Source organism: Tachyglossus aculeatus, chromosome 2 (genome assembly GCF_015852505.1).
Source record: "Tachyglossus aculeatus isolate mTacAcu1 chromosome 2, mTacAcu1.pri, whole genome shotgun sequence".
NCBI lineage: Eukaryota > Metazoa > Chordata > Mammalia > Monotremata > Tachyglossidae > Tachyglossus > Tachyglossus aculeatus.
In genome coordinates, this window is record NC_052067.1 from 173,952,067 (window position 1) to 173,974,501 (window position 22,435).

The 22,435-nt window shown below is 50.4% G+C and overlaps 1 protein-coding gene across 1 annotated transcript in view; it reads left to right on the forward strand.

The window, feature by feature from the left end:
• Positions 1–3,021: 3,021 nt before the first annotated feature.
• AEBP2 (AE binding protein 2) overlaps positions 3,022–22,435 on the forward strand; it is a 62,199-nt gene continuing 42,785 nt past the window's right edge. Inside the window, exons 1-2 of the mRNA XM_038765393.1 lie at positions 3,022–3,297; positions 3,460–3,764. Coding sequence (XP_038621321.1) covers positions 3,022–3,297; positions 3,460–3,764 — 581 coding nt within the window. The remainder of the gene's footprint in view (positions 3,298–3,459; positions 3,765–22,435) is intronic.

Consider the following 22,435-nt stretch of genomic DNA (forward strand, 5'->3'; position numbering starts at 1 on the left):
GGTGATCAGGTTGTCCCACGTGGACATTCATTCATTCAATCGCATTTATTGAGCGCTTACTGTGTGCAGAGCACTGTACTAAGCGCTTGGGAAGTACAAGTTGGCAACATATAGAGATGGTCCCTACCCAACGTAGTGGCTAGAACCCGGATCTAGGAGTCGGAAGAGTCTGGGCTCTGATCCCGGCTCTGCCCCTTGTCTGCTGTGTGACCTCGGGCCAGTCACTTCACTTCTCTGGGCCTCAGTTCCCTCACCTGTGAAATGGGGATTGAGACTGTGAGCCCCAGGTGGGACAGGGACCGCGACCAACCCGATTTCCTGGTATCCACACCTGCTCTTAGCACAGTGCCTGGCCCATAGTGAGCGCTTAACAAATACCACAATTATTATTATTAGGAGAAGCAGCGTGGCTCAGTGGAAAGAGCCCGGGCTTTGGAGTCAGAGGTCATGGGTCCAAATTCCGGCTCCGCCACTTGTCAGCTGTGTGACTTTGGGCAAGTCACTTCACTTCTCCGGGCCTCAGTTCCCTCATCTGTAAAATGGGGATGAAGCCTGTGAGCCCCCCCATGGGACAACCTGATTACCTTGTAGCCCCCCAGCGCTTAGAACAGTGCTTTGCACATAGTAAGCGCTTAATAAATGCTATTATTATTATTATTATCATTATCCTGGACTCTCCCAGGTGCTCAGTGGAGTGCTCTGCACATGTGCTGGACGCTCCTAGGCGCGCAGTGCAGCGCTCTGCACACAGCAGGCAAGTGCTCAGTAAATGCTATAGATTGCTTGGAAAAGGGTTTGTCCCCGGGTCAGTGCTCTAGATGGATAATTGGAAATGTGTTTGTCCCTCAGTCACTGCTATAGTTTGATTGGAAAACTGTTTGTTTACAGAAGCAGGGTGGCTCAGCCTTCCCAAACTGAGCCCCTTCCTTCCTCTCCCCCTCGTCCCCCTCTCCATCCCCCCCATCTTACCTCCTTCCCTTCCCCACAGCAACTGTATATATGGATATATGTTTGTACAGATTTATTACTCTATTCATTTATTTATTTTACTTGTACATATCTATCCTATTCATTTTATTTTGTCAGTATATTTGGTCTCGTTCTCTGTCTCCCCCTTTTAGACTGTGAGCCCACTGTTGGGTAGGGACCGTCTCTATATGTTGCCAACTTGTACTTCCCAAGCGCTTAGTACAGCGCTCTGCACATAGTAAGCGCTCAATAAATACGATTGATGACGATGATGATGATGAAAGAGCCTGGGCTTGGGAGTCAGAGGTCATCATCAATCGTATTTATTGAGCGCTTACTATGTGCAGAGCACTGTACTCAGCGCTTAAGTCACAGGTTCTAATGCCGGTTCCGCCGCTTGTCAGCTGTGTGACTTGGGGCGAGTAACTTTACTTCTCTGGGCCTCGGTGACCTCATCTGTAAAATGGGGATTAAGACTGTGAGCCCCACAGGGGACAACCTGATCACCTTGTGTTCCCAACAGGGCTTGACGCTTAGTAAGCGCTTAACAGACGCCATTATCATTATTATTATTATTTTTCCCTCAGGCGGTGCTATGTATTGACTGGAAATGTTTGTCCCTGAGGAGTTGGTGCTGAGGGCGGGCCAAAAGAACCATCGTGGCTCAGTGGAAAGACCCCAGCCTTTGGAGTCAGAGGTCATGGGTTCTAATTCTGACCCCGCCGCTGGTCCGCCGTGTGACTTTGGGCAAGTCACTTCACTTCGCTGGGCCTCAGTTCCCTCATCTGGAAAATGGGGATGGAGACTGTGAGCCCCACGGGGGACAACCTGATCTCCTTGTATCCCCCCCTCACAGCAATTAGAACAATGTCTCCCCCTTCTAGACTGTGAGCCCGTTGTGGGGTAGGGACCGTCTCTATCTGTTGCCAACTTGTACTGCCCAAGCGCTTAGTACAGTGCTCTGCACACAGTAAGCGCTCAATAAATACGATTGATGATGATGATGATGAAAGAGCTTGGGCTTGGGAGTCAGAGGTCATCATCAATAGTATTTATTGAGCACTTACTATGTGCAGAGCACTGTACTAAGCGCTTAAGTCATGGTTCTAATGCCGGTTCCGCCGCTTGTCAGCTGTGTGACTTGGGGCGAGTAACTTTACTTCTCTGGGCCTCGGTGACCTCATCTGTAAAATGGGGATTAAGACTGTGAGCCCCACAGGGGACAACCTGATCACCTTGTGTTCCCAACAGGGCTTGACGCTTAGTAAGCGCTTAACAGACGCCATTATCATTATTATTATTATTTTTCCCTCAGGCGGTGCTATGTATTGACTGGGAATGTTTGTCCCTGAGGAGTTGGTGCGGAGGGCGGGCCAAAAGAACCATCGTGGCTCAGTGGAAAGAGCCCGGCCTTTGGAGTCAGAGGTCATGGGTTCTAATTCTGACCCCGCCGCTGGTCCGCTGTGTGACTTTGGGCAAGTTACTTCACTTCGCTGGGCCTCAGTTCCCTCATCTGGAAAATGGGGATGGAGACTGTGAGCCCCACGGGGGACAACCTGATCTCCTTGTATCCCCCCCTCACAGCAATTAGAACAATGTCTCCCCCTTCTAGACTGTGAGCCCGTTGTGGGGTAGGGACCGTCTCTCTATGTTGCCAACTTGTACTGCCCAAGCGCTTAGTACAGTGTTCTCCACACAGTAAGCGCTCAATAAATACGACTGAATGAGCGCGTGCCCCTGACAGGGCGCCATTCTCCCGCTTCCCGCCCGTCAGGGGCGGCCCGGCCCGGTTCCAACCGGTCCGATCCGGTCCGGCCGGCCGCGCGCCTGCGCACTGCGCCGGGGAGGGCGGGTCGTCCTCGGGCACGCGGCGGCGGCGCTGGTCCCCGCGCGGCCGCCGTAGCGCGTGCCGGGCGCGCGAGGGAGGGGGGCGGGGGGCGCCGGGCCGCGATGCCGGGGACGCCGGTGACGTCATGACGGCGCGGCGTGCGCGCGCCCGCCGCCCCCCCCCCGCCGGAGGTGGGGAGGAGGGAGGGAGGGGGCGCCGCCGCCATGGCCGCCGCGCTGACCGACATGGCCGACCTGGAGGAGCTGGCCCGTCTGAGCCCCCCGGGGGCGGCGGCGGCGGCGGCGAGGGGGGACGACGACGACGACGACGACGAGGAAGAGGAGGACGAGGAGCGGGAGGAGCGGCCGGTCCTCGGCCGCGCGGCCGCGGCGGAGCCCGCCCCGGGCAGCGACCGCCGGCACCGGCGCCACGACGACGAGGACGACGACGAGGACGAAGACGAAGAGGACGACGACGACGAGGACGACGACGACGACGACGCCGACGGGGAGGAGGAGGAGGACGACGACGACGACGACGGCGGCCGGGCCCGGAGTCCCGGCGGAGCGGGGGGACAGGCCCCCCCGGGAGGCGGAGGCGGAGGAGGAGCGGCGGGAGGAGGCCCCCCCGGAGGAGGCGTCGGCGGGCCGTCGGCGCCTCAGGCGGAGCGTGGGTTCGGTCCCGGCGGCGGGGCGGACGGCTCGGGCCCGCCCGGGGGAACGCAGCCCCCCCGGACCCGGACCCGGCCCCGGACCCCCGGACCCGGACCCGGACCGCCCGCCGGGGCGACAGGACAAGGAGCGGCCGCGGCCGCCGCCTCCAGTGGAGGAGGAGGAGGAGGCGGCCTGACTGTCCCCGCGGCGGCGGCGGCGGCGGCGGCGGCGGCGCCGGGCGGGGGGCGTCGGGGCAGCCTGGAGATGTCGTCGTCCGACGGGGAGCCCCTCAGCCGCATGGACTCCGAGGACAGGTCGGTGACGCCTCGTTCCTGCCTCCTCTTCTCCTTACACACCTCACCTTCCTCTTCCACATCCTCTCCCCACCCCGCCTTTCCCTTCCTCACCTCACCTTCCACTATTTCACTCCATTTTCCCCTTCCTCACTCCGTATTTCCCTTCCTCACTCCCTCCTCACCCCGTCTTTCCCTTCCTCACCCCGTCTTCCCCTTCCTCATCCCCTCCTCACCCCATTTTTCCTTTTCTCACTCCATTTTCCCCTTCTTCATCCCCTCCTCATCCCGTCTTTCCCTTTCTCACTGCATCTTCCCCTTCCTCACTCTCTTCCCCTTCCTCACCCTGTCCTCACTCCATCTTTCTCTTCCTCACCTCATCTTCCCCTTCTTTACCCCCTCCTCATCCCGTCTTTCCCTTCCTCACTCCATCTTTCTCCTCACTCCATCTTCCCCTTCCTCACCCCGTCATCCCATCTTCCCCTTCCTCACTCCATCATCCTTTTCCCCTTCCTCACTCCATCTTCCCATTTTCCCCTTCCTCAGTCCATCCGTCTCTTCCTCACCCCTTCTTCCTTCCTCACTCCCTCCTTCCTCTCCCCATCTTTCCCTTCCTCGCTCCATTCTCCTTCTTCACCCCTTCCTCACCCCGTCTTTCCTTTCCTCACCCCATGTTTCCCCTCTTCACTCCCTCCTCCTCTTCTCCTTCCTCACCCCATCTTTCCTTTCCTCACCCTCTCCGCTTTCCTCATCCCCTCATCTTCTCCTTCCTCACCCTTGACTTCCTCCCCCACCCCAACCTCCCCTTCACCTTCCTCCCTTCCTCACCCCCCCTTCACCTTCCTCCCTTCCTCACCCCCTCTTCTCCTTCCCTCTTCTCCCTGTTCCTCACTTCTTCTTTTTCCTCACCCCCTCTTCTGCTTCCTCACCCCCCTTCCTTCCCTCTTCTCCTTCCTCACCCCCTCTTTTCCTTTCACCTTCCTATCTCCTCCATCACCCCCTCTTCTTTTGCTTCCCCCCTCCATTTGTCTTTTCCTTCCTCACTCCTCTTTCATCCCCCTGCTCGTTCTCCTCTTTCCTCACCTCCTCTCCTCCTTTCCTGTCCCCTTATCCTCTTTCCTCACCCTTTCCTCCTTTCCTTTCTCACCCCCTTTTCTCCTCTTTCCTCACCCCTTTTCTCTTTCCTCGCCCCCTCTTCTCCTTCCTCACCCTTTCATTCATTCATTCATTCAATCGTATTTATTGAGCGCTTACTGTGTACCGAGCACTGTACTAAGCGCCTGGGAAGTACAAATCGGCAACTTAGAGAGACGGTCCCTACCCAGTAACGAGCTCACCGTCTAAAAGGGGGAGACAGACAGCTAAACAAGCAGACGGGTAACAATGCCGTCAGAATAAATAGAATTCTAGCTATATACACATCATTAATAAATTAAGAGCAGTACATATGTACAAATATACCCAAGTGCCGTGGGGAAGGGAAGGGGGGAGGAGCCAGAGGGTAAGGGGGGTGCTCAGTCTGGGAAGGCTTCCTGAAGGCCTTTTTTCTCCTTTTCTTATTCCCTCCTCCACCCCCTCTTCACCTTTCTCACTCTCTCCTCTTCTCCTTCTTCACCCCATCTTCCTCTCACACCCTTTTTCTTCCTCACCCCTTTTCTCCTTCCTCACCCTTCTCCTTCCTCACCCCCTCCTCTCCTTCCTCACCCCCTCCTCTCCTTCCTCACCCCCTCCTCTCCTTCCTCATCCCCTCCTCTCCTTCCTCATCCCCTCCTCTCCTTCCTCATCCTCTCCTCTCCTTCCTCATCCCCTCCCCTCCTTCCTCACCCCCTCTTCTTCCTCACCCCCTCTTCTTCTTTCCCTTCCTCACCCTCTCCACACTCCCTTCGCCTTCTGCACTCCCTTGTCCTTCACCCCCTATTTTCCTCTTTCCTTGCCACCGTCGTTATCCCCTCCTCTTTTTCCTCTTCCCCTTCCTCACCGCTTTTTCTTCTCCCCCACCTCCTCCTTCCCCTTCCCTATCTCTTCCCCACCTCCTCCCGCTTTCCACATCATTTCCTCAACTCCTCCTCCTTCCCCTATCTTTTCCTCACCGCCTCCACCTTCCGTCATCTCCTCACCACCTCCTCCTCTTCGTTCTCCCTCACTTCCCCACCTCCTCCTCCTTCCCTGTCCCTCTTCCTCCTCTTCCTTCCGTCTCTTCTCTTCCTTCTCCATTCCTTGCCTCTTCCCTTCCTCTTGCCCTGGCACTTCCCTTCCTCCTCCCCATCCTGTCCCTGCCTCCTCCCTTCCTCCCCCTACCCCTGTTCCTGTCCCCGCCTCCTCCTCCCACCCTTGTCCCTTTCCCCATCTCCTGCTCAGTCCCTTCCTCACCTCCTCCCTTCCTCTTCCCTTTCCCTTCAACACCTTCTCCTTCCTTCCCCCATCTCCACGTCACCTCCTGCTCTGTACTTCTTCCTCCTCCTTTCCCTGGCCCTTCCTCTCCCCCCCTCATAACCCTGTAGCCCAGCCCCCTGAGCCTGCCACCCTCTTGGCTGGCAGAAGTACCTGGACCTCTCCTTGACATGTGTTTTCCAGCCTGGCTGTTGTGTCCTAGGTGGGGTCAGCCCTGGGGCCTTGTTGGCGGAGAGGGGCTTTGGGGGGAGTCAGATGGGTCATCGCCCCCCACCCCCAACACACACAAACCGGAGGACAGGGTGTTACCCCATTTCCATTTTGTCGTCTTCAGCGTCCAACCTTCCCCAGGCCATTTTGCTCTAAGCTCCCCGGCTAATCAGTGTGGAAATGGTGGGTCTTATCTGAGAAATGCTTCTGCACAGCTCGGGACCCGGGAATCTTGCGGCCAAGTATCCGAAAATCGAGCCGGGTTGCATTCGTTCATTCAGTCGTACTTTTTGAGCGCTTACCGTGTGCAGGCGCTGTGGTCCGCCTGCCCTCCTTCCTTCCTTCCTTCCTTCCCTCCTGGGGTAGTTTTCCAAAAACTGTCATCCTTGGGGGCGAGGGGTAGGGGTGGCCGTCTACTCACAGACCGGGAGTCTTGCAGCCATGGGGGGCCAAAGAACCCCATGTTTGGATTAAGGGGTGAGGGGAACTGACCCAGTGGAAGCCTAAAAGTTAGGGGCGGAAGCCTTCCAAAACCAGAACCCTGGTTTAATAACCAGACGACACGTTTCCGTCACCAAACCCAGGAAACGATCTCCGGGATGGAGATTTTAGCAGTTCGGACGCTCGAATGCCCGCCACTCGATCGTATTTAATGAGCGCTTACCGTGTGCCGAGCACCGTACTCAACTTTTGGGAGAGGACATTGTAACAAACACATTCCCCGCCCACAGCGAGTTTACAATCCAGAGCGTGAATGCCCCTTATCGGCGTGTTCAAGATTTCCCTGTGGGTATATTTTGGACAGTTTATAATCCTGTCTGTTTGCTGCTCTTAAAGTAGGTGCCAAGTTGATCAGGTTTTCCCAGTTTGCCAGTCGCTTAACCTAAATCTCTAAACAACCCCGTAGCCTCCATTTGAAGACTTCCAATATCTAAAAGCCGCTAACGGTTCCCCCATTACTAATGGATTTCAGGCTCACGCTGACTTTTGAAACAGATTCATTTCAGTGACGAGCCCCAGATCTATCCTGGCTCCGAGTCTTCCCCAGTTCCAGAAGTCAGACCCTCAGCGTTCAGAGGAACGCCTTTTAAAAAGGTCTTGAAGGGGGCTTGGGACAGGGGGAGAGGGCGAGCTTAATTAGTTATTTCCCATTCGGGAGGAAGAGAAGTCTGGAATGAAACAAAGGTGGACGGCAGTGCTTTGGAAAACGCGGGCAGCAGACAGTATGTAGAAGAAGGTGGTGTAATGGTTAGAGCCTGGGCCTGAGGGTCAGAAGGACCTGGGTTCTAATCCCAGCTCTTTCATTTGTCTGTTGGGTGACCTTGGACCAGTCACTTCACTTCTCTGGACCCCCAGTTACCGCTTCTGGAAAATGGGGATAAGAGTGTGAGCCCCATATTGGGACAAGGACTGTGTCCAACCTGATTAATTTGTATCTACCCCGGCGCTTAGGACAGTGTTTGGTACACAGTAAATGCTTAATAAGTACTGCTATTATCGTTAGATGAGGGAAGGTTGAATTATCACGGCTTAAACAGACACTTTAATTCATTCAGTCGGATCTATTGCGCACTTACTGTATGCCAAGCACTGTCCTAAGCGCTTGGAGGAGAATAGGGCCCTTCGTTAATTAGTGTACTGTGGGATCGTCACCGACCACTTCAGGGGCATGTACATTAGCAGTCTGTCAGTGGTATCTTTTTGAGTGCTCTCTCAAAAGTGTTCAGACTGTTGTAACTAAGCGTCGAGAGGGCGGTGTGACTAAGTTGGTAGACAGGTTTCCTGCCCACAAGGAGCTCACGATCCATATTGCTAATAATAACAATTATTGGGGTTGGTTAAGCACTTTCACGCGGTCAGTCGTATTTCAGTCGCATTTATTGAGCGCTTACCATGTGCAGAGCACGTGCCAAGTACTATACTAAGCGCGAGATCATTAGGTCCCACGTGGGACTTGCAGTCTGTCGAAGGGATTTTCCCCCCTCAATGCTGGATGCTTCTGGTGAAGGTCGCCTACGCTCCAAAACGTGGATTGGACGCTCAACCCTCTGTGATTCGGAGGGGAGCGAGCAAATCATTGACACTTGTGCTGAAAAATGAAAACCAAGTCATGGGCATTTAAACCCAGACAGGCAACTTCCTGTTCCAGTTTTAGGTTGTAGAAACGTGGGAACCAGTTGTTTTTTTTTTTAATGGTATTTGTTATGCACTCATTAGGTGCCAGGCACTGCCCCCTAAGTGCTGGGGCAGATAATAATAATAATAATAATAATAATGATGGTATTTGTTAAGCACTTACTATGAAAGCACTGTTCTAAGTGCTGGGGAGGGGATACAAGGTGATCAGGTTGTCCCCACGTGGGGCTCACAGTCTTAATCCCCATTTTACAGATGAGGGAACTGAGGCACAGAGAAGTTAAGTGGTTTGCCCAAGGTCACACAGCTGACAAGTGGCAAAGCAGGGATTCGAACCCATGACCTCCGACTCCCAAGCCTGTGCTCTTTCCACTGAGCCATGCTTCTTAGATATACACTGTCCCTGTCTCACGTGGGGCTCACAGTCTTCATTCCTACTTTACAGATGAGGGAATTGAGGTCCAGAGAAGTGAAGTAACTCGACCAGGGTCACACAGCAGACAAGTGGTGGAGCAGGGATTAGAACCCAGGTCCTTCTGACTCCTAGGCCTGGACTCTGTCCACTAGGCCACACTGCTTTAGTCAAGACTACTAGCGTTCCCTGATGAAAGCATTTTAATACCATCAGGGGTCTAACATGAGCTGGTTAAGGTATGTGAGAAACTCAGTTGGGCTTTCAGTATGTGCCTTTGCCTTTTAAAATAGTAAAGGTCAGAAACCAAACCAAACGATAAGGTTTTAGTAATTGAAATGGAGCGGCGTCATTTGGCGTATCCCATTTCTGGCTCGTTCTTTATAGAAGCATGTGATTCCCTCGAAGCAGACAGACTTCAAAATTCCTAATGAAATAGATTTCATTGGACAACATTCGTAATGATCCCAAAGTGAAAAGTTGTCCATGGCGTTGACCGAGGATTGTGGCGTTTAATTAGAAGAACAGCTGTGATTTCTGTGACTTTGGGCAAGTCACTTAACTTCTCTGAGCCTCAGTTACCTCATCTGTAAAATGGGGATTGACTGTGAGCCCCACGTGGGACAACCTGATCACGTTATATCCTCCCAGCGCTTAGAACAGTGCTCTGCACATAGTAAGCGCTTAACAAATGCCATCATTATTATTATTATTATTATTATTATTCTATAAATCATTCTTCAAGCCAGAGGTGGGGAAGAATAGAGTTTGGATTGATTGTAGAAATCAGTGCTGAAGCTGCATTGACCTAGTGGATAGGACCTGAGTTCTAATCCCAGCTCTGCCCCTGGTCTGCTGTGTGACCTTGGGCAAATCACTTCACTTCTCTGGGCCTCAGTTCCCTCATCGGAAAAATGGGGATTGGGACTGTGTCCAACCTGATTGAGCCCACTGTTGGGTAGGGACTGTCTGGATATGTTGCCAACGTGTACTTCCCAAGCGCTTAGTACAGTGCTCTGCACACAGTAAGCGCTCAATAAATATGATTGATTGATTGATCTAACCCGGCACTTATAATAGTGCCTGGCACTTAGTAAGCGCTTAACAAATACCATTACAAAAAAACCCCCAAAGCACCCTTTTTTTAAGCTTTTGTAACTTAGCAGAATGGGTAAAGTGGTTTGAAGGCCCTTTAAAAAATATTTGAAGTATATCTTTTCCAGCATTTTTACTACATTGATGAACTCTTAGATTTTTTTTTTTATGGTATTTAAGCATTTAAGGATGTGTCAAGCTCTGTTTTCAGCCCTGGGGGACATATAGGTTAATCGGGTTGGACACCAGGACCTATCTCCACATAAGGCTTACAGTCCAAGCAGGAGGGAGTAGGATTGAATGTGGTGACTGAGACATGGAGAAGTGAAGTGACTTGCCCAAGGTCACACTCCAGGCAAGTGGCAGAGCCAGGATTAGAACTCAGGTCCTTTGACTCAGGTCCCAGGCCCAGGCTCGTTCCACTAGGCCAGGCTTCTTCTCTAGCCTCTTGGATCCTGCATAGTGTAAATGAGTTAGAAAAAAAAAACCAAGTGGATTTTTTTTTTCCCCCTGCTCATTTTGTTAGAATTTCAAGCAAGCAAAAGTATTTCAAAAGGAAATATGTGTCGGCTTTCTAAAGAGCTCTAAGGAATTGTCGGTTTGAAACGCCCCTCATTTTCTTTTGCACGTGACATTTGGGATCCGGTTTTTTTCAGAGCAGAAGTACCATTTTGTAAAGGAGGAATAATTTATAAACTACTCCGAGCCAACACAGATCCACCCTCATTTTGACAATACAGCCTGGTTCCCGTGGGAAGATTTTCAATGTCCAATGTTACCCTAGAAGACTCCAGCAGGGAAGAATTCTCCCACCTACATACCTTCAGAGAAGATGTACCTTGATTTACTTAAAAACCTTTGAAATAGATCCCTCTTTGATTTATACAGCTTTTTCTGGGAACATATGTCCAGAATGGGTCGTGACAGACTCTGGTATTTGTTGGCGGGGAGTAACCGGTAAGGATTGCAGTACTTTTAATGTAGTTGAACAAACTGAGTCATGAATGCCTCTAGCAGTGTAAAGGATTAGATGATAATGCCAGGCCCCTCTTCTAAATATGTTGAAGTTTAGTCAGTCGTATTTATTGAGCGCTTACTGTGTGCACACTGTACTAAGGACTTGGGAGACTACTCTTTAACAGTAGACAGATTCCCTGTACAAAAAGAGCTTACACTCTATGGGGGAGACGGAGACAGGCATGAATATAAATAAATAAATTATGTATATGGATGAAAGGGCTTTAGGGCTGGGAGTGGGTGGAATGATTAAAGGGAGCAAGTCATGGTGACACAGATGGGAGTGGGAGAAGAGGAAAGGAGGGCTTAGTCAGGGAAGGCCTCTTAGAGGAGGTGGGCCTTCAATAAGGCTTTGAAAGCGGGGAGAGTAATGGTCTGTCAGGAGTTTCCAGGGCTTGCAATTCCAACGGCATTTTTCTCGAAAGATGTTACTGGTTCTTGGATCACTTCCCTTTTCTTCTCCATGACACTTGCTTTCTGTGTTAAAGGGCCCATCCATCATTTTCAGTAGTTTATCAATAATCACGCAAAGGCAAAGCTCGGTGAAAGGAGCTAGGGACATGTATTAGTAGCCTATGGAACAAAAAAAAAAGTTTTTGTTTTCTGAAGAGAGTAAGAAATTGTGCTGCACTTGCAGGAAAAACAGGTTTTGCCAAAAGGGATCATCTTTGCTGGGAGAAACGTTAAACCCTGTTTTAGTTATTCATTCTACCATATTTATTGAGCGCTGTCTGTGTGCAGAGCACTGTACTAAGCGCTTGGAGAGTACAATTGGGCAACAGAGACAATCCGTACCCAACAACGGGCTCACAGACTAGAAGCGGGGAGACACACTACAAAACAAAACAAGTAGACAGGAATCAATAGCATAGTATTGTTGCATACGTAAGTTTCTCGGGAAACATAAGTTTGGGTGAGATATGAAAGGCTTTCAAGATTGATTTCCTCTCCAGCTATTAAGGCTAATTTTCTCTTTTCTAATTCAGAGTTGCTGCTGGGATTTCCAAGTTAACTAACGTCAGGAGGTCTGTTGACGGGTGAGAGTAGATTAGGTTAGAATTGATTTTGCATTTCGTGAAAAGTCATCAGCATTGATGGCTCCCTCCCCAAATCAGACTGGGCTGAGGGAGAGGGGAATGAAGGGGGAAAACCCAATCGTGAGGGTGACCCAGAAGAGAGTGGGAGAAGAGGAGATGAGGATTTAGTCAGGGAAGGCCTCTAGGAGGAGATGGGCCTTCAGTAAGAGGGGCAGAGGGATCGTCTGTTGGCTGGGCAAGCCACTTAACATCCCTGGGCCTCAGTTACCTCATCTGTAAAATGGGGATTAAGACTGTGAGCCCCACATGGGACAACCTTATTCCTTTGTATCTACCCCAGTGCTCAGAACAGTGCTTGGCATATAGTAAGCGCTCAGGAAATAACATCATTATTATTATTACAATATAGCAGTAAACTCATGGAGAAGCAGCGTGGCTCAGTGGAAGGGGCACGGGCTTGGGAGTCAGAGGTCAAGGGTCCAAATCCCGGCTCCACCACTTGTCAGCTGCGTGACTTTGGGCAAGTCACTTAGCTTCTCTGTGCCTCAGTTACCTCATTTGTATAATGGGGATTAAGACTGTGAGCCCCACGTGGGACAACCTGATCACCTTGTATCCTCCCCAGCACTTAGAGCAGTGCTTTGCGCATGGTAAGCCCTTAACAAATGCCTTCATTATTATTATTCATTCAGAAGTATTTATTGAGCACTTCCTGTGTGCAGAGCACTGTACTAAGCGCTTGGGAGAGGGCAGTAGAGCAATAAACTGATGCATTCCCTGCTCACAGCGAGTTTACAGTCCACAAGGGGAGTGAGTTACCCAAGGTCACACAGCAGACAGGTGGCAGAGTCGGGATTTGAACCCAGGTCCTTCTGACTCCCGGGCCCAAGGTCTATCCACTAGGTCACTCTGCTCCTTATTGCTCGACCGGGCTGGGCCGGGAGAAGGGCCCACCCATCCGGCGCCTCAAAGGGGAGGGGACCCCGGGGTGTCTTGGACTTGACACCCATCCACACGTTTTGTTTTGTTGTCTGTCTCCCCCTTCTAGACTGTGAGCCCATTATTGGGTAGGGACCATCTCTGTATGTCTCCAACTTGTACTTTCCAAGCGCTTAGTACAGTGCCCTGCACACAGTATGCGCGCAATAAATACGATTGAATGAATATGAAGAGGGAGGGCGTTCCAGGCTAGAGGCAGCACATGGGCATGAGGTCGGCGGTGAGATAGATGAGATTGAGGTATAGCGAGCAGATTAGCACAGAGGAATGAAATGTGTGGGCCGTAGTAGAAAAAGAGCGAGATAAGGTAAGAGGGAGCAAGCTGATCACGTGTTTTAAAGCTGAGGGTGAAGAATTTCTGTGTGATGCAGAGACAGATGGGCAACCACTGGATGTTCTCACAGACAACGCTTTAATAAAAAAAGCAAAGTAAAGTGTCTAATGGAGTGGGGAGCGGTAGGGGGCTGGGAGGCCAGCAAGGAGGCTGATACGGTCCTCAAGACGGGATAGGATAAATGCTCGGATTAACGTGGTAGGAGTTTGGATGGAGAGGAGAGGGTGGATTTTAGCGATGTAACGAAGGTTGGTGGCACTGAATATGAGGGTCGAAGGAGAGAGATGAGTCGAGACTAACGCTAAGGCTGCGGGCTGCCGAGACAGGAAGAGTGGTGGTGCTGGCTTGCAGCGATGGGAAAGTCACGGGGAGGATGTGGTTTGGGTGGGAAGGCGGGGAGTTCTCTCTTTTGGAAATGTTCAGTTTTAGATGTCGATGCGACATCCAAGTAGAGCTGTCCTGAAGGCAGGAAGAAATGCGAGCCTGCCGAGAAGGAGAAAGGAAGATCAGGGGCAAGAAGAGAATTGAAGTGGAGCAGCGGGTGTAGACGACTCGCTCCAGGAGTTTGGAGAGGAATGATAGGAGGGAGATGGGGCGATACCTGGAGGGGTCAAGGCAGGGGTTTTTTAGGATGGGGAGACACAAGCGTCAATCAATCATTTTGATTGAGTGCTGACTGTACACAGAGCACTGTACTAAGTGCTTGGAGAGTCCAGGACAACCTAGTTGGTCAGACAGGTTCCCTTCCGGCAGAGAGAACTGACAGTCTGGAGGGGGCATGTGTGAAAGCAAAATCAAGCAAAAACTCCTCACTCTCCAAGCCCCTGTTTTCCTGTCCTCCTCCCCACCCCACCCCCGCCCCATCTCCTTCCCCTCCCCACAGCACCTGTATATATTTGTACAGATTTATTACTCTATTTACTTTACTTGTACATATTTACTATTCTGTTTTGTTAGTGATGTGCATTTAGCTTTAATTCTATTTGTTCTGACGATTTTGACACTTGTCGACATGTTTTGTTTTGTTGTCTGTCTCCCCCTTCTAGACTGAGCCCGTTGTTGGGTAGGGACCGTCTCGTGGCCGACTTGTACTTCCCAAGCAATTAGTACAGTGCTGTGCACACAGTAAGCGCTCAGTAAATACGATTGAATGAACGAATGAATGAAAGCAGAGGGGAAGGAGCCATCGGAGAGGGAAGTGTTGAAGCTGGTGGTTGGGAAGGGAAGGAGCAGGTGTTTTAATGAAAGCTGCGAAGGGATTTAAACATCATCAATTGTATTTATCATCATCATCAACAGGTAAACAGGTCCGTAATGGCATTTTACAGATGAGGGGCCATCTCTACTTGGATATCTCTGCTCTGCCCTTGTAGATCCATGTAGATTTGACACTGCAGTCAGTCAATTTATCCTAATTATTTTCTCTGTTTCCTTCCCTTTGATTGGGAACAGAATGTGTTCCTTTCCTGTCTTGTCTCCCCCACCCGCATTCATTCATTCATTCATTCATTCCATCATGTTTATTGAGTGCTTACTGTGTGCAGAGCACTGTACTAAGTGCTTGGGAGAGGGCCGTACAACAATAAAAAGACATTCCCCACCCACGTGCAGTCAGTCATGTTTATTGAGCGCTTACTGTGTGCAGAGCACTTCAGAGCACTGAGAAGCAGCGTGGCTCAGCGGCAGGAGCACGGGCTTGGGAGTCAGAGATCATGGGTTCTAATTCTGGCTCCGCCACATGTCTGCTCTGTGACCTTGGGCAAGTCACTTCACTTCTCTGAGCGTCGGCTACCTTATCTGTAAAATGGGGATTGACTGTGAGCCCCAGTGGGACAACCTGATCACCTTGTATCCCTCCCAGCGCTTAGAACAGTGCTTCGCACATAGTAAGCGCTTAATAAATGCCATCATTATTATTATTACTAAGTGCTTGGGAGAGTACATTGTAACAGTATGACAGACCTATTCCCTGCCCACAACGAGCTTACAGTCTAGAGGGGGAGTCAGACATTAATAGAAGTAAATTACAGTTAATGGTAATTCACTCATTCACTCAATCGTATTTGAGCGCTTAGTGTGTGCAGAGCACTGTATTAAGCACTTGGAAAGTGCAATTTGGAAACAGATAGAGACAATCCTTACCCAACAACAGGCACACAGTCATAATTGCTCTCCATCCCCCAATGCATTCAGCCCGGGGTGGGGGAAGAGGCAGTGGTGGGAGGTGGGGGGGACCTGGGTTCTAATTCTGACTTGGCCGGTGGGTTTGCTGGGACACCTCAGCCAAGCCTCTCCTTGGCCTCAGTTTTTTCAATGTTAAATGGACATTCGAACCCGTTGTCCCTTTCCCTCTGACTGTGAGCCCCATGCGGGTCATGGACTGCATCCGATCTGATGATCTTGTATCTGCCCCAGTACTCTGAATTGTATTTAAGGACCACCAGAATTATCAGTGGACGCTCAGCACCATAAGCAGTGGTGTTCATTGGGCACTCACTGTGGGCTCTTGGGAGAACATACCACAACAGAGTAGGTAGCCACATGCCCTGTCCACGAGGAGCTGACAGTCTAGAGGAGCAGCATGGTGCAGTGGGTAGAGCATGGCTCTGGGAGTCAGAAGGTCATGGGTTCTAATCCAGACTCCTCCATTTGTCTCCTGTGTGGCCTTGGGAAAGTCACTTCACTTCTCTGGGCTTCGGTTCCCTCCTCTGTAAAATGGGAATGAAGACTGTGAGCCCCGTGTGGAACCTGACAAGTTCAACCTGACTTGCTTGTAGCTGCCACAGCGTTTAGTCCAGTGCCCGGCATAGGCTAAGCGCTTAACAAATACCATAATTATTAGAGGAGGAGACTGCCATTGATGTAAATAGATAAAAATTATTGTAATAATTATGGTACTTGTTAAGCTCTTACTGCATGGCAAGCACTGTTCTAAGCGCCGGGGTAGAGACAAGTAAATCAGGTTGGGGACAGTCCCTGACCCACATTGGGCTCACACTCTTAATCCCCGTTTTGTACAGGTGAGGTAACCGAGGCCCGGAGAAGCGAAGTGACTTGCCCACCGTCACACAGCAGACATGTGGCGGAGCCAGGATTTGAACCCAGGTCCTTCCAACTCCCAGGCCTGGGCTCAGGCCACTAAGCCGTGCTGATTCTCCATCAGCATAAATATACGCACCTAACTGCTCAGCCTCCACCTCCTAAAATGGGTTTGAATCAGCAAAGACTTGAGTGCTACCCATCCGCCCACCTTCCCCGCGGACTCACTTCGGACCCGGCCATCAGCCGTCTTTGCCCGCTTTCCTTCAGTCCCAGAAAACAAAGGATTGGAGCCCGGGGATACCGGATCAGGCAGATAGGACCAGTCGGTTCCCGGGAGCTTTTGCAATTTCCCTTGGGTTCGGCAGTGCTGGTTTAAGCCTTCACAAGGGCGTGTGTTAAAGCATAGTTCAGCCCGGCCCATATATGCCGTGACTGCGAGAAGAACGCAGGGCTATCCTAATAAAGTATATCTGTAATTGATTATATCCATAATTTATCGATATAAATGTCCGTCTCCCCTGCTAAACCGTAAGCTCGTTATGGACAGGAAATGTGACTCTATCGTTATATTGTCCTCTCCCAAGTGCTTAGTAGAGTGTTCTGCGCTTAGTAAATACAGTTGACGGATGTACTTAGTCATACCTCTTTGGGGAGGGAGTGGGGGAGAGTAAATATGCATGAGCGTTGTTTTGCTTAGTCCAGTGCTGTGCACATAGTAAGCGCTTAATGGTGTATGATTGATCAACTGATTGGCTGCTCAAAAGTATTAGCTCCACTCCGAGCTTTGGGGAGGGGAGTGTAAGCAACCTTCCTCTTCTGATCCATGCGGAAACTCGAGGTGGTGGTAGAAGAGATGGTAGCAGTTGTAAATAAGAACGGGGTTTGGGGTGGGGGGTGGTGAGTAAGGCACAGAGCGGTGCCAGATGAAAATTGGGATATTGGGGTATCAATTTAAATGAAATGTTGCCCTCTGAATTAGCGAGCGTTTGGCCACCCGTCTCTCAAGGGAGGAGTGCTAATGGCATTTATTGAGCACCCACTGGGGTAGATGCACTGTATTAGACACCTGGGAAGGGAAAAACAAAGTGACACGTTCCCTGCCCACAGTGGAACTCCCAGCTCATACTCTTTGGAGTGGAGGGGGATGACATACACATCTTTCCAAGTAAAAATAATCAAAATGCATAATAGAAAGTGCAGGTGAATAAACATCCATAAGTTGTTAAAGATACATGCATGAGTGGTAATGATATCAGTGGTATTTCATTCATTAATTCATTCAGTCGTATTTATTGAGTGCTTACTGTGTGCAGAGCACTGCACTAAGCGCTTGGGAAGTACAGATTGGCAACATATAGAGATGGTCTCCACCCAACAAATGGCTCACAGTCTAGAAGTGGGAGACAGAAAACAAAACAAATAGGTGTCAATACCATCAGAATAAATAGAATTATAGCTATTATAATATTTGTTAAGCACTTAATAATAATAATAATAATAATAATGGCATTTATTAAGTGCTTACTATGTGCAAAGCACTGGTCTAAGCGCTGGGGAGGTCACAGGGTGATCAGGTTGTCCCACGGGAGGCTCACAGTCTTAGTCCCCATTTTACAGATGAGGTACGGAGGCACAGAGAAGTTAAGTGGCTTGCCCAAAGTCACACAGCTGACAATTGGCGGAGCCGGGGTTTGAACCCATGACCTCTGACTCCAAAGCCCGGGCTATTTTCACTGAGCCACGCTGCTTCCCCGTGTGCCAGGCACTTACTGTGTGCCAGGCACTGTATTAAGCACTGGGGTGGATGCAAGCAAATCGAGTTGGATACAGCCCCTGTCCCACATGGGGATCATGGTTTTAGTCCCCATTTTCCAGACGAGGGAACTGAGGCCCAGAGAAGCAAAGCGACTTGTCCAGGGTCACACAGCAGACAAGCGGTGGAGCTCGGATGAGAACCCAGGTCCTTCCAACTCCCGGGCCTGGTTTCTAGGCTGTAGGACACACTGTGGTTACCCCTGGGTGCTGGGGTAGACTGTGAGCCCACTGTTGGGTCGGGACTGTCTCTATATGTTGCCAATTTGTATTTCCCAAGCGCTTAGTACAGTGCTCTGCACACAGTAAGTGCTCAATAAATACGATTGATGATGATGATGATGGGGTAAGTTTGACTCAGTCTACAGGCAAGGGGTGGTAAGCAGGAGGAAAATTCTGGCTAGGCCAGTTCTGCAATCAAGCCAGAGTGAATCGGGTGTTGTCTGTTGCCGTCTGGGTCTCCCATGGCCGCATAAATCTCCGGTGACTGTAGTTCCCCCGTCGTCATAAAATAATAATAATAAAATGATGACGGTACTTATTCAGCGCTTACTATGTGCCAAATACTGTTCTGAGTACTGGGGTAGATACAGGTTAATCAGATTGGACACAGTCCCTGTCCTACATGGGGCTCACAGTCTTCATTCATTCATTCAGTCGTATTTATTGAGCGCTTACTGTGTGCAGAGCACTGTGCTAAGCGCTTGGGAAGTAGAAGTTGGCAACATATAGAGACGGTCCCTACCCAACAGCGGGCTCACAGTCTGGAAGGGGGAGACAGACAACAAAACATATTAAGAAAATAAATAGAATAGTAAATATGTACAAGTAAAATAGAGTAATAAATCTGTACTAACATATATATACAGGTGCTGTGGGGAGGGGAAGGTGGTAGGGTGGGGGGAATGCGGAGGGAAAGAGGAAGGAGGGAAGTTAGGCCCATTTTACAGATGAGGGAACTGAGGCTCAGAGAAGTGAAGTGATTTGCCCAAGGTCACACAGCAGGCAAGTGGAGGAGCCCGGAGTAGAAGATTAGGAGAACTCCTGTGTAGGTCTCCTATGGCCGTGCAGGTCTCTGGTGACTGTGTAGTTCCCCTGTGATTGCGTAGGTGTATCCTGTAGCCACGTAGTTCTCCTGCAGTCATGTTCTCCCGTGGCCCTGAGGGTCTCTGCTGTAGCCGCGTAGGCCTCCCGTGGCCATGAAGAAGCAGCGTGGCTCAGTAGAAAGATCCTGCTGGGCTTGGGAGTCAGAGGTCGTGGGTTCTAATCCCGGCTCCACCACTTGTCAGCTGGGCAAGTCACATCACTTCTCTGTGCCTCAGTTCCCTCATCTGTAAAATGGGGATTGAGACTTTGAGCCCCATGTGGGACATGTCCCTCCCTCTGCCCATCCACCAAGCTAGCTCTCTTCCTCCCTTCAAGGCCCTACTGAGAGCTCACCTCCTCCAGGAGGCCTTCCCAGACTGAGCCCCTTCCTTCCTCTCCCCCTCGTCCCCCTCTCCACCCCCCATCTTACCTCCTTCCCTTCCCCACAGCACCTGTATATATGTATATATGTTTGTACATATTTATTACTCTATTTTACTTGTACATATCTATTCTATTTATTTTATTTTGTTAGTATGTTTGGTTTTGTTCTCTGTCTCCCCCTTTTAGACTGTGAGCCCACTGTTGGGTAGGGACTGTCTTTATATGTTGCCAATTTGTACTTCCCAAGTGCTTAGTACAGTGCTCTGCACATAGTAAGCACTCAATAAATACGATTGATGATGATGATGATGATGACAACCCGATTACCTTGTATTCCTCCCCCCCCAGCGCTTAGAACAGTGCTTGGCACATAGTAAGCGCTTAACAAATACCATCATTATTATTATGAAGTTGTACAGGTGCCAGATAGGTCTTGGGTAGCCGTGGTTGTCTTGGTGGCCGGGTGTCCTAAGTCACTTGTCACTTGTGACGTAGTGCACGGGCCATGGCACGGGGAGACGGGAAACCCAGCTCCAACACTGGCCTGCTGGGTCACCGTGGCCATTTAAGTCACCTAACCTCTCTGGGCCTCAGTGTCTCTTCTGTAAAATGGGCATAAGGCAGATCGTGGGCCCCATGGGCAACAGAAGCTGCAGAGCAGCGTGACCCAGGGCACAGGGCTGGGATTCAAAAGGACCAGCGTGGCTCAGTGAAAAGAGCCCGGGCTTTGGAGTCAGTGGTCATGGGTTCAAATCCCGGCTCCACCAATTGTCAGCTGCGTGACTTTGGGCAAGTCACTTCACTTCTCTGGGTCTCAGTTACCTCATCTGTAAAATGGGGATGAAGACTGTGAGCCCCATGGGGGACAACCTCATCACCGTGTCACCTCCCCAGTGCTTAGAACAGTGCTTTGCACATAGTAAGCGCTTAATAAATGCCATCATTAAAAGGACCTGGTTTCTAATCCCGCCTCTGCCACTTGTCTGCTCTGTGGCTTTGGGCAGCTCTCTTCGGTTCTCTGTGCCTCAGTTCCCTCATTTGTGAAATGGGGATTAAGGCTGTGTGCCCTTTGTGGGACAGGGAATGTGTCCAATCTGGTTAGCTTGTATTTGTTCCGGCGCTAAGTTTTGTGCCTGGCACATAGTAAGCACTGAACAAATGCCATACAAAAACCGAGGAACCGGTCCTGTCTCATACCTGGTAGCTTGGCACATAGAAAACACCTAATAAATGCCATAACTAAATGTTTACATGTACGATTGGCTGCCTTTTAAAATAATAATAATAATAATGGCATTTATTAATCGCTTACTATGTGCAAAGCACTGTTCTAAGCGCTGGGGAGGTTACAAGGTGATCAGGTTGTCCTGGGGGGGGCTCACAGTCCTAATCGCCATTTTACAGATGAGGGAACTGAGGCACAGAGAAGTTAAGTGATTTGCCCAAAGTCATACAGCTGACAATTGGTGGAGCTGGGATTTGAACCCATGACCTCTGACTCCAAAGCCCGGGCTCTTTCCACTGAGCCACACTGCTTCTCTTTTTCCCCCTGAAAGCCAGACTCCCTGAGTGCTGAACTTTAAAAACGCAAACTGAAATGCTAAAGTGGACATGTAAGATCACAGCATGGAACCGTTTTTATTTCTTTTTTCCTCAGGACTTTTATTTAAATGGTATCTGTCAGGCGCTTATCACATGTCAGACACTGTTCTGATTGCTGGGGTAGTTACAAGTTAACCATGGTGGACACAGTCCCTGTTCCACATAGGGCTCACAGCCTAAGTATGAGGGAGACCAGGGGACTTTAGGCCCAGAGAAGTGAAGTGACTTTCCCAAGGTCACACAGCAGACAAGCGAAAGATCCAGGATAGAAAGCCAAGTCCTATGACTCCAAGGCCCGAGCTTTTTCCACCAGGCCGTGCTGGTTGTGACTCGTCGTGGTTTTTGATGCTGGCTCACCTTCAGTTTCCTTGGAGACTTTTCATTTTCAATTTTGTACAGCGGGGTCATTTCGTAGGAATTGATTTCTCTGCGGGAAAACTATTTTAAAAGGTCTTTAATATAGAAAAGGTCAAGATAGTTGGATGTTACCGTTCGGTGCTGGCAGTCAGTCCGTCGTTGGTATTTCTGAAGCCCTCCCTCCCTCTGCATGGCTCGAAGCGCCCGGGGGAGTAAAGGCGAGTGGGGTGATTCTGCCACCCCACTTTTTTGTCCCGTGTGTGCCCTGACGGGATACAAAGTCATGTGACATGGAGTTGGGGAGATGGAGATGTTTTTGGTGGGTTGTTTTTTTGGGGGGGAGTGTGTGGAAGGCAGGAGTGAGAGTTTGAGAACGCTGAAGGAGTGGAAACCAAACCTCGTTTAATGGATTCCCCTCTAGACTGTAAACTACGATTGGGCAGGGAATGTGCTTATTATCGGTATTTGTTCTTTCAGAGCTCTGCACACAGTAAGCGCTCAATAAATACGATTGAAGAAATGAATTCAGCATAGTGCCCTATTCACGCCAACTTGGGTCGTCCACCCCACACCCATCCCGTAGCTAATAATAATAAAAGTGGTATTAAGTGCTTACTATGTGCCGGGCACTGTATTATGTGCTGGGGTAGATGCAAGCTAATAGGGTTGGACACAATCCCTGTCCCACGTGGGACTCACAGTCTCTTTCCCCATTTTATAGATGAGGGAACTGAGGCCCAGAGAAGTGACATGACTTGCCCAAGGTCACACAGCAGAA